Source organism: Rhinolophus ferrumequinum, chromosome 14, assembly GCF_004115265.2.
Source record: "Rhinolophus ferrumequinum isolate MPI-CBG mRhiFer1 chromosome 14, mRhiFer1_v1.p, whole genome shotgun sequence".
NCBI lineage: Eukaryota > Metazoa > Chordata > Mammalia > Chiroptera > Rhinolophidae > Rhinolophus > Rhinolophus ferrumequinum.
In genome coordinates, this window is record NC_046297.1 from 27630070 (window position 1) to 27649566 (window position 19497).

Here is a 19497-nt window from a genome sequence, read left to right on the forward strand (position 1 = left end):
AGATGAAGCAGAAAATCATATCAAAAGACAAGATAGTGGAAAAAAAATAATTGGAACAACATAAAACAAAATGATTTTAAAAATTAGGATAGTTTAAGGGACAACAGGGACAACATCAAGCATAACAACATTCACATATTAGAGGTACTGTGGGAACAGAGGCCCAAAAAGCAGTTTCCAGGCTCTCAGCCTCACATAGAAAGGTGCTGGCTCAGGTAGTAAATGGCCGTCGACTGTGATCAAATGGCCATCAGCTGTGGCTAATTGGCCATCAGCTGTAACCAGTGAGCCATTGGGCACTAATATAACTGTCGTGGCTATGCTAGCAGAAAATGGGGGATAGCAAGAAGATGGTGGCTGAGTCTGCAAGCAGCACAGTGAGGGTTGAGAATTGTGTGGCTCCTGTTTCCTGTGTCTCCCACCCAGCCGCCAGCAAGAGTATAGTGGTATGACTCCCCTACCTACCTATGGGTGTTCCTTTTTGGCCTCACCATGTCCTGCGTTCTTATGTGGGGAGCGGGAGCAGAGACCCCGCAGGCCTCCCCGCACGACACATGGCGTAGTGAGCAGGGTCCCCCGCACGACAGGTACCAGAAGGAAAAAAGAGAGAGAGAAAGAGACTGCGAACCTGATGAAGAGATAATGACTTTACATTTCCCTGACCCAGTGAAGGAAATAGACATAAAATCCAAGAAGTACAGAGTGTCCCAAATAAGCTGACCCCAAAAAGGCCCACACCAAGATACACCATAACTAAAATGCCAAAAGTTAAAGACAGAAAGAGAACGTCAAAAATAACAAGAGAGAGGCAGTTAGATACTATCAAGTCCATTAGACTGTCTGCAGATTTCTCAACAGAAACTTTGCAGGCCAGAAAGGATTGGCATGAAATATTCAAAAAAATCATCAAAATGGAGGCATGAGGTGAGCCACTGGATATCTGCACTGAAATTTACAACAAATTGAACAACTATAACTCCATAAAGGACTCCCTGAACAGCAGACAGGCAAGACAAAGAGGCTCACTACTGAATTCACCTAAAGGAGGGCAAATTGTGCAAGCAGGTGAGAAGGGAAGGGAGAAGTGCAGAGATGGAGCTGCGCAGGCACAGGACGCAGACCTAGCTCACTGCTCTGAGCTCACTGCATCCCAGAACTACTGCAGCTGTGGGACAGGAAAGAACTCGGACTGCTAGGGCTCTGTTTATGGCCCACAGGGCTGAAGGGACTGCATATAACCCAACGCTCATGACAGAGATCTCAGAGCAAAGACTGAGGGAAGAAGGCTGAAAACGGTGGTGTAAGCCCTTACTGCTACAGAGAACGAAAGCCTTAGGCACTGAGACTATCCTCCCCCTCCCAGAGCTTTCCCTGCCACCACCTGCCCAGTAATAGGAGCAGAATAGTAGGAGTGTCAGATCAAAAGAACAGAATATTTGCAGTTCTGAAAACTGTGGTCCATAGACACAGATTCACAGTCCAACTAGAGGGGGGAAAGGGGAGTGAGGTGTGGAAGCAGGACTGGCTGTGGTGGTGGTTGCTGCCATTGCTCTGGGCCAATTCTCACAACTCACCCCAGTCCGTTCCCACCTATCTGGCCATATCCCTGCAGGAGTAAACAGAACTGCTGAAACACACGGGCTCTGAGTCTGGTGCACGAAAGTTTGGAACTTCAAAAGCTCATCACATCCCCACAGGGATGTGATGCCCTGTGACCCAGATGAACTGTTAACAGAGGAGAAGCCCACCTTCCACGGATTCCCCCCATTGTGTGAGAAGCTGGAATAGTGCAGAGAAACCATAACACTACAATGTAAGAGAGAGAAAAAGGCTGCAGTCAGAGAGAAAATAAAACATTCTACCAACACGTACCGGAAAACAAAAGAAAGACCTCTTCTATCAACCTGTTGCAGAACTCACTCCTGTAGATGTCTAGGAAGAGAAATAATAAATCATTAATTGACATGAATAACCAAGGCAACAAGACAGCTCAGAAAAAAAAGTGAAAAGTCTCCAGAAAATGAACTTAAGGATATGGAAATATGTGACTTAAATGACAGAGAATTCAAGATTGCAGTTCTGAAAAAACTCAAGAGAAGCAAGAAAGCACAGAGAGGTAGTTTAATGAGCTCAGAAACACAATCAAAGAGCAACATGAACATTTTACCAAAGAGCTTGAAATTTTAAAAAACAACAAAATAGAATTTCTGGAGTTAAGACCTCAACAACAACAAAAAAAAGAATAATAAAATAGCCAGCTTAGGTAGTAGAGTTGACCAGATGGAGGAAAGAATCAGTGACATTGAAGATAGAAACCTGGAAATGACACGGAAGGAAGAAGAAAGAGACTTGAGATTTAAAAGAAATGAAATAACTCTACAAGAACTTTCTGACTCCATCAGAAAGATCAATATAAGACTAATGGGCATACCAGAAGAAGAAGAAAGAGAGAAGGGAACAGAGAGTACAGTCAAACAAATGGTCGATAAGAACTTCCCAAACTTGTGGAAAGAACTGGATCCTCAAATCCAAGAAGCAAATAGAACACCTAATTACCTCAACAGGCCTTCTCCAAGGCACATTGTATTGAAGCTCTCAAAAATCAATGACAAAGAAACAATCCTCAAGGCAACCAGGGAAAACAAGACAGTAACCTACAAAGGAAAGCCCATTAGATTATCATCAGATTTTTCAGCAGAAACTCTACAATCCAGGAGGGAATGGAACCAAATATTCAAACTATAGAAAGAGAGAAATTATGAGCCAAGAATTACACACCCAGCAAAGATATCCTTTAGATATGAAGGAGGAATAAAGACCTTTCCAGACATACAGAAGCTGAGGGAATTTTCTAATACACGACAGTAGTACAAGAAATATTAAAGGAGGCCATTTGATCACCAACAACAGGGACAATTTCTGGCAACCAAAACATAAAAAGAGGGAGAGTAAAGGACTGAACCAGAATGTGGGAATAGAGAACGTAAATATGCTGAAGAAAATGGAATACTCTAAAGATCAAACTTTCTTTTACATCAACTAAATGATAACCACTCAAAAAAAATTCAGAACTGAAATACATACTGTAATAAAAGAAAAAACAGAGGAAAAAAAACATAGGAAACCACCACCCAGAAATAATAGATGACAACAAAAAGGCAAAAAAAAAAAAAAAAAAAAAAAAAAATGGAGACACAGTATTACCAGAAAACTAAAGATAGAATGAAAGGAAATATCCGCATACCAATAATCACACTAAATGTAAATGGACTGAACACATCAATAAAAAGGCACAGAGTAGCAGTTTTGATCAAAAAACTAAACCCAACTATATGCTGTCTCCAAGAGACACATCTCAGCTACATGGTCAAGCATAGACTCAAAGTGAAACGATGGAAATTGACACTCCAAGCAAATGGTATCCAAAGAAAATCAAGTAAAGCTATAATGATATCAGATGAAATAGACTTCAGGGTGAAAAAGGTAACAAAGGACAAAGATGGACATTTCATAATGGTAAAGGGGACTATACAACAAGAAGACATAACAGTCATCAATATTTATGCCCCCCAAACAGGGAACACCGAAATATATCAAGCAACTACTAACAGAACTAAAGGAAGAAATTGACCAAAACACAATTATACTAGGGGACCTAAATACATGATTGCCAGCTATGGGTAGATCATCAAACAGAAAATAAAAAACGAATTAGTGCCCTAAATGACATATTAGATGAAATGGACATCATTGACATTTATAGAACACTTCATCCTAAAACATCATACTATGTATTCTTTTCTAGTGTAAGTGGAACATTCTCAAGAATAGATCATATATTGAGACATAAAACTAGCCTTAGCATATTTAAGAAGATTGAAATCATACCAAGCATATTCTCTGATTAAAAGGCTTTGGAATTGGATATCAACTGCAAAAAGAAAGCAAGAGAAAACCACAAATACATGGAGACTAAACAACATACTTTTAAAGAACAACCAGGTCAAAGAAGAAATTAGAGAAGAGATCAAAAGATGCATAGAAACAAATGAGAATGAAAATACAACCTACCAAAATTTTTGGGATGCAGTGAAAGCAGTTTTAAGAGGGAAATTTATATCATTACAGGCCTATCTCAAGACACAAGAAAAATCCCAAATAAATAACCTCATGTTACATCTTAAAGAACTAGAAAAAGAAGAACAAATGAAACCCAAGTTCAGGAGAAGAAAGGAAATAACAAAAATCAGAGCAGAACTAAATGAAATAGAGAACAAAAAGACAATAGAAAAAATTAATGTGACAAAGAGCTGGTTCTTTGAAAAGATGAACAAAATTGACAAACCCTTGGCTAGACTCACTAAGATAAAAAGAGAGAAGACACTAACAAACAAAATCAGAAATGAAAAAAGGGAAGTTATCACGGATGCCACAGAAATAAAAAGGATCATCCAAGAATACTATGAAGGATTATATGCCACCAAATTCAATAACCTATAAAAAATGGACAAGTTCTTAGAAACATATAGCCTTTTTAGGCTGAATCACGAAGAACTGGAAAATCTAACATACCGATCACCAGAATGAAAGTCCGGGACTACTAAACTTTACCAAACCTTCAAAGAGGATCTAATACCAATCCAGCTCAAACTCTTCCAAAAAATTGAAGAAGAGACAGTAATCCCTAACTCATTTTATGAGGCCAACATTACCCTGATAGCAAAACCTGTTAAGGACAACACATAAAAAGAAAATTGCAGACCAATATATATGATGAATACAGATGCAAAAATCCTAAACAAAACTCTAGCAAATCAAATGCAACAATGCATTAAAAAGATTATTCGTCACAACTGAAGTGGGGTTCATCCCAGGAGCACATGGATGGTTCAACATATGCAAATCCATCAATGTGATACATCACATGAACAAAATAAAGGACAAAAATCATAGGATTATATCAATTGATGCAAAAAAAGCATTTGACAACATACAACATCCATTTATGATTAAAACACTTAATAAGATAGGAATAGAGGAAAATACCTTAACATAATAAAGGCCATATATGACAAACCCTCAGCTAATCTCCTAATTAACGGTGAAAAACTGAAGCCCTTTGCTCTACGTTCAGGTACACAAGAGCGTTGTCCCCTATCACCTCTGCTTTTCAACATAGTGTTGGAAGTCCTTGCCAGAGCAATCAGGCAAGAGAAAGAAATAAAAAGCATTCAAATTGGGAATGAAGAAGTTAAATTGTCACTCTTTGCAAATGACATGATGCTATATATAGAAAACCCTAAAGACTCCACCAAAAAGCTATTAGAAACAATCAACGAATACGTTAAAGTTGCTGGCTACAAAATCAATGTACAAAATTCCACTGCATTCCTATATACTAAAAATTAAATCTCAGAAAAGAAATTTAAAAAAAAAAATTCCTTTTGCAATTGCAGCAAAAAGAAAATACCTAGGAATAAATTTAACCTAGGATGTGAAAGACCTATATGTTGAAAACTATAAGACATTTATAACAGAAATTGAAGAAGACACAAAGAAACGGAAAGACATTCAGTGCTCATGTATTGGAAGAATCAACATAGTTAAAATGCAATATTATCCAAAGCAATATACAGATTTAATGCAATCCCCACCAAAATCCCAATGGCATTTTTTAAAGAAATAGAACAAATAATTATCAGATTTGTTTGGAACCACAAAAGATCCCAAATAGCCAAAGCAATCTTAATAAAAAAGAACAACCCTGGAGGCATCAAACTCCCTGACTTTAGCTTGTACTACAGTGCAGCAATAATCAAAAAAGCATGGTACTATCAGAAAAACAGACACATAGACCAATGGAAAGAATGGAGAACCTAGAAATAAAACCATGTATATATGGAGAGATAATTTTTGACAAAGAAACAAAAAACATACAATGGAGAGAGGACAGACTCTTCAATAAATGGTGCTGGCAGAATTGTAAAGCCATATGCAAAAGAGTGAAACTGGACTCTTATCTCTCACCATGAACCAAATTTAATTCAAAATGAATCAAAGACTTAAGTGTAAGACCTGAAACAATAAACTGCATAGAAGAAAACATAGGTACTAAACTTATGGACCTTAGGTTCAAAGAGTGTTGCATGAATTTGACTCCAAAGGCGAAGGAATAAAAGCTTAAATAAATGAATGGGACTATATCAAACTTAAAAGCTTCTGCACAGCAAAAGAAACCACTGACAAAATAAAGAGGCAACCAAGTGAATGGGAGAAGATATTTGCAAGCAGTGACTCCGAAAAGGGGCTAATGTCCAAAATATAAAAGAACTCATGAAACTCAACGACAAAAAAACAAACAACCCAATTGAAAAATGGACAGAGGACCTGAAGAGACATTTCTCCAAAGAGGACATACAAATGGCAAATAGACATATGAAAAAATGCTCATCACTAATCATCAGAGAAATGCAAATAAAAACAACAATGAGATATCACCTCAACCCAGTTAGAATGGCTATCTTCCACAAGACAAATAGTAACAAGGGTTGGAGAGCCTGTGGAGAAAACGGAACCCTTATGCACTGTTGGTGGGAATGCAGAATGGTGCAACCACTATGGAAGGCAGTGTGGAGGTTCCTCAAAAAATTAAGAATAGAATTACCATCTGACCCAGCAATCCATCTACCTAAATAATCTGAAAACATTTATACATAAAGACAAGTGTGCTCCAATGTTCATTTCAGCTTTATTTACGGTGGCCAATACATGGAAACAACCAAATGTCCTTCGATAGATGAATGGATAAAGATGTTGTGGTATATGTACAAAATGGAATACTATTTGGCGGTAAGAAAAGATGAAATAGGACCATTTGTGACAACATGGATGGGTCTTGAGATTATAATGCTAAGCAAAATAAGTCAGACAGACAAAGCAGAGAACCATATGATTTCACTGATATGTGGTATATGAACCAAGAACAATAAAACAACAAGACAAACAAATGAGAAATGAAAACTCAGAGACACAGACAATAGTTTATTGGTTACCAGAGGGTAAGGGGGGAGGTAAAGATGAGGTTAAAGGGGATCAAATATATGGTGATGGAAGTGGAACTGACTCTGGGTGTAAACACACAATGGGATTTATAAATGATGTAATATAGAATTGTACACCTGAAATCTGTGTAACTTTACTAACAATTGTCACCCTAATAAAATTTAATTTAAAAAAGGAAATATTAAAAAATGATGAAAAGCAAGGACATAAAAGCAAGACTCTGCTACATGGCAAAGCAATCATTTAGAATCAAAGGAGAGATAAAGAGCTTCCCAGACAAAAAACAAAACAAAACAAAACAAAGAAACTAACAAACAAAACCTAAAGGATTTCATCCCCATCAGACCAGCATTATAAGAAATGCTAAAAGGATTTCTTTAAGAAGATGAAGGGTGAAAAAAAGATAAAAATATAAATAACAAATGACAACAATACATAAGTATCAAAAATTAAAATAATAAATGCATTAAATTCTCCAGTCAAAAGACATAGGGTGGCTGAATGGATAAGGAAACAAAACTCATGCATATACTGCCTATAAGAGACCACTTCTGATCAAAAGACACACATAGGCTGAAAGTAAACTGGATAGAAAAAGATATTTCATGCACATCGAAGTTGGAAAAAACAAAAAACAAAAAACTGGAGTATCAAAACTTATGTGAGGCAAAATAGTCTTTAAGACAAAGGTCAAAGACAAGAGTCAAAGAAGGACATTTCATGATGATACAGGGATCAATCCAACAAGAAAATATAATGCTTATAAACATTTACACACCTAACAAAGGAGCACCTAACTCTATATAAAGCAAATATTCATGGACAAAAAGGGAGAGATTGACAGTAACACAGTTATAACACAGAACTTTAACACCCAATTGACATCAATGGATAGACCATCCAAAGACAAAATCAACAAGCAAAGAGTGGCCTTAAATGACACATTAGCCCAGATGACTTAATTGATACGCTTAGAATATTTCCCCCAAAAACAACAGAATATATATTCTATTCAAGCACAAATGGGTATTTTCCAGGATAGACCACATATTAGGCCACAAAACAAGTCTCAATAAATTTAGAAAGATTGAAATCATATCAAGCATCATCTCTGATCACAATGGTACAAAACTAGGAGTCAATTACAAGAAGAACAGGGAAAAACACACACAACATGCCACTAAACAATGAATGAGTTAACGAAAAGATCAAGGGAGAAATAAAAAATGTCCTGATACAAATGATATGTAAAACACAATGACCTAAAAAATCTATGGCACACAGCCAAAACAGTTCTGAGTGGGCAATTCATAGCAATACAGTCCTATGTCAAGAAACAAGAAAAATCTCAAACAAGCTAACCTTACAACAAAAGGAACTAGAAAAAGAAGAACAAACAAAGACCAAAGTGAGTAGAAGGAAGGAAATAATAAAGGTTAAAATGTAAATAAACAAAATAGAGTTAAAAAAAAATATCAGTGAAACCATGAGCTTGTTCTTAGACAAGATAAATAAAATTGATAAATCATTAACCAGATTCATCAAGGAAAAAAAAGTGAGAGGACACAAATAAATAAAATCAGAAATAAAAGAAAAGTGAGAACTGATATCACAGAAATACAAAGGAGTATAAGAAAATAGTATAAAGAATTATATGCTGACAAGCTGGACAACCTGGAAAAAACAGATAAATTCATAGAAACATAGTATCTTCCAAGACTGAATAAAAAAGAAACAAAATCTGAAGAGATGTTAATTATGAACAAAATCAAATAAAGGATAAAAACAAACAAAAAAAAAAAAAAAAAAAACCTCTCAACAAAAGTCCTGGACCAGGTACTTCTCAAGTGAATTTTACCATACATTCCATGAATTAACACCTATGCTTCCCAAACTATTCCAAAAAATTCAAGAGAATGGAAGACCCCCAGATTCACTTTACGAGGCCAGCATTACACTGATTCCAAAACCAGACAAAGACATTATAAGAAAACTACAGGCTGAGATTCCTGATCAATATAGATGTAAAAATCCTCAGCAAAATATTAGCAAACCAATTCAGCAATACATTAAAAAGATCACATACCATGATAAAGTGGGATTTATTCCTGGTATGCAAATGTGATTCAATATCCACAAATCAATTAACATGACACACCACATAAACAAAATGAAGGATAAAAATCATCTGATCTTATTAAGAGATGCAGAAAAGGTATCTGACAAAATCCAGCATAAATTTATGATAAAAACTCTCAGCCAACTGGAAATAGAGGAAATATACCTCAACATAATAAAGGCCATATAAGACAAACCCACAGATAATATAATACTCAGTGGTGAAAAGCTAAGTGTTTTCCTTAAGATTAGGAACAAGACAAGGATGTCCAATTCCATTACTGCTATTCAGCATAGTAGTGGAAGTCCTGGCCATAGCAATCAGAAAAGAAAAATAAATAAAAGACATTCAAACTGGAAAGGAAGAAGTAAAACTGTCATTATTTTCAGATGGCATAATACTATATAAAGGATCCACCCAAAACTACTTGAACTCATATGAATTCAGTAAGTAGCAGAATACAAAATCAATATTTAGAATTGGTTGCATTTTTGTACTCCAATAACAAACTATCCCCCAAAAAAATTAAGAAAACCATTATATTTACAATTGCATCAAAATAAAATAAAGTAAAATACCTAGAAATAAATTTAACCAAGGAGGTTAAATCTGTACTTGCAAAATTGTAAGACATTGAAAACAAATTGAAGAGGATATAAATAAATGGAAGCATATACTGTGTTCCATTAGGAATAAATAACATAGTTAAAATGTCCGTACTCCCCAAAGCAATCTATTCATTCAATGCAGTCCCTATTAAAATATGAATGGCAATTTTCACAGATCTAGAGCAAATAATCCTAAAATTTTATGGAACAACAAAAGACCCCAAATAGCCACAACAACTTTGAGAAACAAGCACAAAGTTGGAGGTATCATGCTACCTGATATCAAACTATACTACAAGCCTATAGTAATCAAAACAGCAAGGTACTGGCATAAAAACAGACCCATAGATCAATGGAACAGAAAAAAAGAGCCAAGAAATTAACCCAAGCCTATAGGGTCATTTCACTTATGACAAAGAAGGCAAAAATATACAGTGGGATAAAGATAGTGTATTAAATAAATAGTGTTGGAAAAACTGGACAGACACATGAAAAAAAAATGAAAGTGGACTACCTTCTTACTCCATATACAAGAATAAACTCAAAATGGATTGAAGACTTAAATGTAAGACCTGGATCCATAAAACTCCTAGAAGAAAACATAGACAGTAAACTCTCTGATATTGCTCTTAGTAATTTTTTTTTCTGATATACCTCCTTAAGCAAGGGGGGGGGAATAAACAAATGGGACTGCTACAAAATAAAATGCTTTTGCACAGCAAAGAAAACCATCAGCAAAACAAAAAGACAATCTACCTATTAGGAAGATATTTGCCAATGATACATCTGATAAGCAGTTAATATCCAAAATTTATAAAGAACTCATACAACTTAAAACCAAAAAAATAAACAATCCAATTAAAAAATAGGCAGAGGAACTGAGTAGACACTTCTCCTAAAAGGACATACAGATGGCCAACAGATATATGAAATGATGCTCAATATCACTAATCATCAGATAAATGGAAATTAAAACCACAATGTGGTATCTCCCCTCATACCTGTCAGAATGGTTATCATCAATAAATCAAAAAACAACAAGTGTTGGCGGGGATTACGAGAAAAGGAAACCCTCATGCTCCATTGTGATTACAAATTGGTGTAGCCACTATGGAAAACAGTTTGTTGGTTCCTCAAAAAATTAAAAATAGAGCTACCATATGACTCAGCATTCCCATTTCTGGGTACTCATCTAAAGAAATCCAAAACACTAATTGAAAAGAAACATACATTCCCATGTTCATTGCAGTATTATTTAAAATAGCCAAGATATGGAAGCAACCTAAGTGTCTACTGAGAGATGATTGAATAAAGAAGAGGAAATATTTGTGTGTGTGTTTGTGTGTGTGTGTGTGTGTGTGTGTGTGTACTATATATAATCAAATATTACTCAGCTGTAAAAATATAAATAAATCTTGCCATTTTTGACATGGATGGACGTAGAGGATATCATGTTAAGTGAAATAAGACAGAGAAAGACAAATACCATATAATCTCACTTATATGTGGAACCTTAAAAACAAACCAAATAAATAATCAAAAACAGATACAAACTCATAGAAACAGAGAACAAACTGATGGTTGACAAGGTGAAGGGATTAAGAAATACAAATTGGATTAAGAAGTATTAGTCATGGGGATGTAAATTACAGCATAGGGAATATAGTCAATGTATTGTAATAACTTTGCATCATGTCAAGTGGGTACTAAGCTTATGTGGGGATCACTTTGTAAATTACATAAATGTCTAAACACTATGTTGTACACCTGAAACTCATCTAATATTGAATGCCAACTATATTTGAACAATAAAAAAGAATTTAAAAATAAAGCAATGTTCAAAAAAAATTTAACATATAAATCTAAGACAACTTTAGACAAAAAATACCAGGGGTGCCAAAAACATGTATACAAGTGGACACTTTGGTCAACATTGCTAAAGCAATAGTTCAACACTGCATAATCAGAAGTGTCTGACTGCTGATGGTAACCACTTTGAGCACCTCTTGTAATTGCAGAAGTCAAACATGACTTGTATTCATCTTTTGTTATTGGTATATATTGAGTACTATAATTTTAATATAGCTTTTCTTTCTTTAAAAATGTATACATTTTTTTGGCACACCTGTATAGTTATGCATAGACTGAGGGAAAATATTTGTTTCACATAGAGCTAATAAATGGCTTGTATACAGAATATATTTTTTAAACTCCTGCAGTGCAATAATGACATACGAAAAGAAAACTGGGCAAAAGACTTGATTAGATGCATTATAACATTACATATGCAAATGAAATATAAAATACGCAAATGGAACATGATAAGGAGCTCATCATCATTAGTTTTCAGGGAAATGAAAATTAAAGCTACAATAAGCTACCACTACACACTCCATATAATGCCTAAAAAAAAAAATTTTGACCATCAAACTTGGAATAATTATAGAACAACTTGAACTCTCATATACCTGCTGGAGTGGGAATTGAGAGTTCTTTATATATATGTTTGTTTTATAAATAAATTTGGCAGTTTGTTAACAAGTTAATTATACATCTGTCCTGTAACTCTACAATTCCACTTCTCATACTTGTAATAGTGCCATAAAATTCTAAGACTTCCAAAGCTTTGTACAAGAATGTTCATAGCAGCTCTATTTATAATAGCAAAATACTGGACAAAGATAGGTGTCTATTGACAGCAGAATGCATTACCAAACTTTACTACATTCATGTAATGGAGTATTACACAGCAATGTAAGTGAACAATCTACAGAAACATATAACAAGTGATTATACATAATGAAAGAAACCAGACATAAAAGAATAAATACAATATGATTTCATTCTATACAATTTTAGAAGAAGCAAAAATAATATATGATGATAAGAAATGAAGTTAATGGATGTTTCTGGCAGTGTTATTTACTGGGAAAAGACACAGAGGAATTATTTGTGATTTAAAGGAGTGTGGAGTAAGCAAATGTGAGTATTTGTCAGAACCATGCCAACTATGTATTTAAGATCTTTTAATTTTGTTGTATGCAAATTATACCTCAGTTGAAAGATATTGTTCTATCAAAAACATTAGAAAACATACCTTCCATTTCATAATATGCAAATGATTGATATTTTTAAGTAGCTCTTATGAAAATTAATACACTTCCACATAGACTGGTACTTCCTGCAATCTTCCAATTTTTTATCAGGACAACTTACATGTAAATGTTTTTTAGCAAGTAACTAGTCAAATAAGTGTATATCATTTTCTAGTTAAAGAAAATATATTCATGAAATACTATTAATTAAATTTAATAAAGATATACAATGTGTATATTTGATATGACATTTATTTTCAAAACACACAATACTTCTACAATTATAGATTAAAAATAACTGTAAATGTAATGAGTATATTTTGAAATAAAACTTACATCTGTTCTCTTTGTATAAGAATAACAGAATTCCATAAAAAATGTTTGTATTCAGGCAGAAATCCCAATTTTAAAAAGAAATTACTAATTACTGTCATGAAATGATACTTTGAATTCAAATATGATGATGTGAGTATTTTACCTATTCTTCATAAATGCTTACATGCACAGTCTTCATTCAGTGGGAGTTTGAGGAAAGCAGGTGCTCTTTTTATAAAAGACACTGTTAGGGTCACTTCTTCTCCAGCATTCCGAAGAACTTGAACCTAAAATAAAAAAGCATAAAATGATACCATTATCAGTATGTCCACAAATTTTTGATGATCATAAAACTTTGAAATTATTTGTTGTCTTTCCCTCCTTTCATTGTTCCCTGGTGGTCAGAAACATTTTAGGAAAGACAGAGAGAATAAATGATGTAACATTATAGATATACAGTCAATAACATTCCTCTTTTTATCATTCTATGGTTTCCTGTTCACTCAGTGTCATGATCTTCCATTCACATTTACTGAGGTTGTCTTGAGTCTATGGTCTATATTAGGCAAACATGAGGGATGGTGAAGTCTACAAAATGATGTAGTGATCAAACTAGTGTATTTATTAAATTAATAAATATTTATTGAGCATCTATTATGCAACATTTGGAAACATACAAATAAATGTCTGCAGATATTGTCCAGAGTGCTAACTTTAATTAAACAAAATTGCCCCAATTCACTCAAACCCACTGCAAAAAAATAAATAGGTATTATTTTCCTATTATATTATTGCATATTTTATGTTTCATTTCTTGACAAGTTAGAATTATAATGAAGACTATTATTATCAGTAACTCTCAACATTTCCCAAATGTAATTAACAGGTGTAGATTGACCAGTTAAAATAAAGAAAATTTCTCAAAAAACTAATCCAAGAGAAGTGTAAAAAATATTAGAATTACAAAAAGCTGAGGATTTATTTATAGAAGATATACCTGGAAAAGATGTAAGTATATTTAATTTTTTAACATTTCACATAAACTAAGAGAAGAATTAAGAATAATTAATAAGTAGCAGTTAATAAACATGGGACCATAACTTGTTAATGAAATATAGAAAAGATGCTCGGATGACATCACAGAAACGACCGCGTGAGGTTAACCTCTTGAAATCTCCCCTGGAATTTACAACAACTTGAACTATAATTCCACAAAGGACTGCCTGACAGCAGACAGGCAAGACTAGGAGATGCGCAACTGAAGTCACCTAAAAGTAGGGAAATTGGGTGAGCGGGTGAGGACTGTAGCGGGAAGTGCGGAGAGGCGGCCTTATGGTCGCAGGACCCAGACCAGAGCTCTGAGCTCCCTGTATTCTGGAGCTATTGCAGCCAGGGGAGAGGGAAGAACTCAGACTGCTAGTGCTCCCCTTAGGGCCCACAGTCCCACCTGAGGTATCAGCATTTAATGAGCTGAACCTAACCCTCATGGAAGAGACCTTGGAGCAAACACTGAGGGAAGAGGGGTGAAAACGGCAGTTTAAGCCCTCACTGCCAAGCAGAGGATGGAAAGCATAGGCACACAGCCTAATCAACCCCATCCCACCCTCCCAGAGCTTGCCCCAACCCCACCTGTCCATTGCTAGAAGCAGAACAGTAGCAGTGTCAGATCAAAAAAAAAAAAAAAAAAAGAATATTTGCAGTTCTGAGAACTGTGGCCCACAGCCACAGTCTTGCAGCCCAACTAGTTCTGGCAAAGGGTAGGGAGCTTTGGGTGCAGGACTGACTGTGGTGGTGGTCACTGCCATTGATCACAGTCACCTATCACAGCCCACTTCATCCCTGCCTCACCTATCAGGGCTGAATCCTGCCAGGGTAAACAGAGCCAGTGAAACACACAAGCCTGAATCTGGTGCAGGAAGAGCTTCAGAACTTCAGAAGCTTTCCACATCCCCCAATGGAGGTGGTGTCCTGAGATGCAGACAACCTGCTCACAGAGGAGAAGACCACCTTCCAGAAAATACCCACATTGTGTGAGAAGCCAGAACAGTGCAGAGAAAATAGAACAATACAGCATGAGAGAGAAATAAACGCTGCAGTTGGAAAGAAAATAAAGCCTTCTACCGACATCTACTGGAAAGCAAAGGAAAGACCTCTTACTATCAACCTGTTGCAGAACCCACTCCTGTACATACCCAGGAAGAGAAATAATAATTCACTAATTGCCATGAATAAACAAGGTAAGAAGGCAGCTCAGAAACAAAATTAAAAGTATCCAGAAAATGAACTTAAAGACATGAAAATATGTCACATAAATGACAGAGAATTCAAGATTTTGGTTCTTAAAAACCTTAGCAAGATGCAAGAAAACACAGACAGTTTAATGAACTCAGAAACACGATCAAAGAACAAAATGAGCATTTTACCAAAGAGATTGAAATTTTTTAAAAGAACCAAACAGAATTTCTGGAGATTAAGAACTCAATAAAAGAAAAAAAGGATGAATATCCAGCTTAAGTAATAGAGCTGACCAGATGCAGGAAAGAATCAGTGACATTGAAGATGGAAATATGGAAATGACACAGATGGAAGAAGAGAGAGACTTGAGTTAAAAGAAATAAAAGAATCTACAAGAACTTTCTGACTCCATCAGAAAGAACAATATAAGAATAATGGGCATACCAGAAGGAGAAGAAAAGGAGAAGGGAATAGAGAGTATATTCAAACAGTCGATGAGAACTTCCCAAACCTGTGGAAAGAACTGGATCCTTGAATCCAAGAAGCAAATAGAACACCTAATTACCTCAACCCCAACAGGCCTTCTCCACGGCACACTGGAGAAGCTCTCAAAATTAATGACAAAGAAAGAATCCTCATGGCAGCCAGGGAAAAGAAAATGGTAACCTACAAAGGAAAGTCCATTAGGGTATCATCATATTTTACAGCAGAAACTCTACAATCCAGGAGGGAGTGGAATAAAATATGCAAACTATTGAAAGAGAGAAATTATGAGCCAAGAATAATATATCCAGCAAACATATCCTTTAGATATGAAGGAGGAATAAAGACCTTTCCAGACATACAGAAGCTGAGGAAATTTTCTAACACACAGCCAACACTACAATGAATACTGAAGAAGCCTATTCGAGCCACATAAATACGGATAATTTGTGACCAAAATAAAAGGGGAGGTGGGGAGAGCAAAGGCCTGAACCAGCATAAGGGAATGGAGAAAGTAAGCATGCTGAAGAAAATGGATTCCTCTAAATATGAAACGTTCTTTTACATAAACTTAATGGTAACAACTCAAAAAAAAATCCAGAATTGAAATATATAACATAATAAAAGAAGAAACAGGGAAAATCATAGAATATCACCACACTGAAATAATAGACAGGTACAAAAAAGCAAAGGAACAATGGAAACATAGTCCTACCAGAAAACCAAAGATAGAATGACAGGAAATCCTCATATATCAATAATCACCCTACATGTAAATGGACTGAACTCACCAATGAAAAGGCACAAAGTAGCAGATTGGATCAAAAAACTAAACCCAATCTTATGCTGCCTCCAAGAGACACATCTCAGATACAAGGACAAAGAAAGAGTCAAAGTGAAAGGGTGGAAATTGACACTCCAAGCAAATGGTATCCAGAGAATAGCAGGTGTAGCCATATCAATATAAAGTGAAACAGACTTCAGGATAAAAAAAGGTAACAAAAGACAAAGATGGACATTTCATAATGATAAAGGGGACTATACAACAAGAAGACATAACAGTCATCAATATTTATGCCCCTAATCAGGGAGCACTGAAATATACCAAGCCACTACTAACAGAACTAAAGGGAGAAATTGACCAAAACACAATTATAGTAGGACACCTAAATACATCATGGACAGCTATGGATAGATCATCCAAACAGAAAATAAAGAAAGAAATATCAGCCCAATGGAATAGAATTGAGAATTCAGAAATAAATCCACATAAATATGAACACATAAATTTTAACAAAGAAGCCAAAAACATATTGGAGAAAAGACAGTCTCTTTAATAAATGGTGCTGGGAGAATTGGAAAGCCACTTCTGCAATTTGTTGGAAAAGAATGAAACTAGACTGCTATCTGTCACCGTGTACCAAAATTAAAATGGATCAAAGACCTTAAACATAAGACTTGAAACAATAAATTGCACAGAAGAAAACATAGGTACTAAACTTATGGACCGTGGGTTCAAAGAGCATTTCATGAATTTGACTCCAAAGGCAAGGAAAGTAAAAGCTAAAATAAGTGAGTGAACTATATCAAACTAAAAAGCTTCTGCACAGCAAAATAAACCATCAAAGAATAAAGAGGCAACCAGCTGAATGGGAGAAGATTTTTGCCAACAACACCTCTGATAAGGGGCTAATATCCAAAATATATAAGGAATTCATACAACTCAACAACACAAAACCCCAACAATCCAATTAAAACATGCTCAGAGAGCCTGAATAGACATATCTCCTAAGAGGACATACAAATGGCCAATAGACGTATGAAAAAATGCTCATCACTAATCATCAGAGAAATGCAAATAAAAACCACAATGAAATATCACCTCACATCAGTTAGAATGGCTATCATCAACAAGACAAATAATAACAAAATTTGGAGAGGCTCTGGAGAAAAAGGAACCCTCATACAGTGTTAGTGGGAATACAGATTGGTGCAGCAGCTATGGAAGAGTGGAGGTTTCTCAAAAAATTAAAAATAGAATTTCCATATGAACCAGCAATCCTGTGTATCTACCCAAAAAATCTGAAAAAATTTATCCATAAAGACTTGTGTGCTCCAATGTTCAGTGCATCTTTATTTATGGTGGCCAAGACATGGAAACAACCAAAATGTCCTTGTCCTTCAATAGATGAATGGATAAAGAAGTTCTGGTATATATACATAATGGAATACTATTCTGCCATAAGAAAAGATGAAATAGTGCCATTTTTGACAACATGGATGGATCTTGAGAGTATCATGCTGAGCAAAATAAGTCAGAAGGTAAAAGTTGAGAACTGTATGACTTCACTGATATGTGGGATATAAAACTGAAAGCAACAAAGGAACAAGACAAACAAATAAAGAAACAAAAGCTCATAGACACATACAATAGTTTAGTGGATACCAGAGAGTAAGCGGGGAGGAGTGTGGTAGAAGAGGGTAAACGGAGTCCAATATATGGTGATGGAAGGAGAACTGACTCTAGGTGGTAAACACACAATGTGATATGATGGGGGTGTATTACAGAATTGCAAACTTGAAACCTATGTAATTTTACTAACCATTGTCACTCATAAATTTTAATTCAAAAGAAAAGAATTGTTTGTCAAGATGATTTATAATAACTTCTGGTCACAAAATAACACAGATTCATCTCCCCTGCCCCTCCTAAATAAGTACAACTGTAAATACTGAAAAAATATGCAAGAGACAATCAGAGTAGAACTCTGAAAGATAGAATGAAAATAAAGATCTAATTAGGGACCCCCAGACTGCAGGAGGAGGACAGAAGAGGGATATCTTAAGTGTTCCTACCCAATGGAGTAATTATCTACTTTCTGCTGGGTAAAGCATGCTTTTATCCACTTAGTGGCACCAGGGACCCACCTGGGAATGATATTTTCACCTCCTCAAACAGCACCAGCAAGTAGCAGTAGGAGTCCCAGTGACAAAAAGAAAACCAATCAGATCAAAGTAGCAACAAACAGCCTGTAAATATTATGTTGTCATATGAAACAAAGGCTATAAAATTAGACAAGGAATGTGTGCTAAACAGAGTGAATTCCTTCTTTTAAAAAGAAAAAAAAATAAACTTAAATAAGAGCCAGAGTCTCTTAACATAATATGCAATAAGATATTTCAACAAGAAATTACAAATTCTCACTTGAACCAAATGAATAATTACTAAGTTTTATCAAAGAAATACAATGTATAAAAAATAACCAAATGAAAATTATAGGACTAAAAATACAATAATATAAATGAAAAAGAAACATAGTGGATTGGCTCAATAATAGAGTGAAACAGACAAGATAGCATCTTGTCAGATAGCATCTTGTCTATCAATAATAGAGTGAAACAGACAAGATAGCATCTTGTCAGGACAGAAAAATAAAATTAACTCAGTCTGAATGACAGGGAATATACAGACACACATGCAAGATAACGATATATTTCATCACATTAACAGTAGATAAAAGGATATATATATATATATATATATATATATAAATACATATATACATATATATATTTAATG

General features: G+C 35.1%; 1 protein-coding gene across 2 annotated transcripts in view; it reads right to left on the reverse strand.

Moving 5' to 3' along the window:
- Nucleotides 1–19497, reverse strand: part of SNTG1 (syntrophin gamma 1) — a 468529-nt gene that overhangs the window by 334377 nt on the left and 114655 nt on the right. For both annotated transcript variants that reach the window (XM_033126633.1, XM_033126632.1), the window contains one exon: nt 13384–13486. In XM_033126633.1, coding sequence (XP_032982524.1) covers nt 13384–13486 — 103 coding nt within the window. The remainder of the gene's footprint in view (nt 1–13383; nt 13487–19497) is intronic.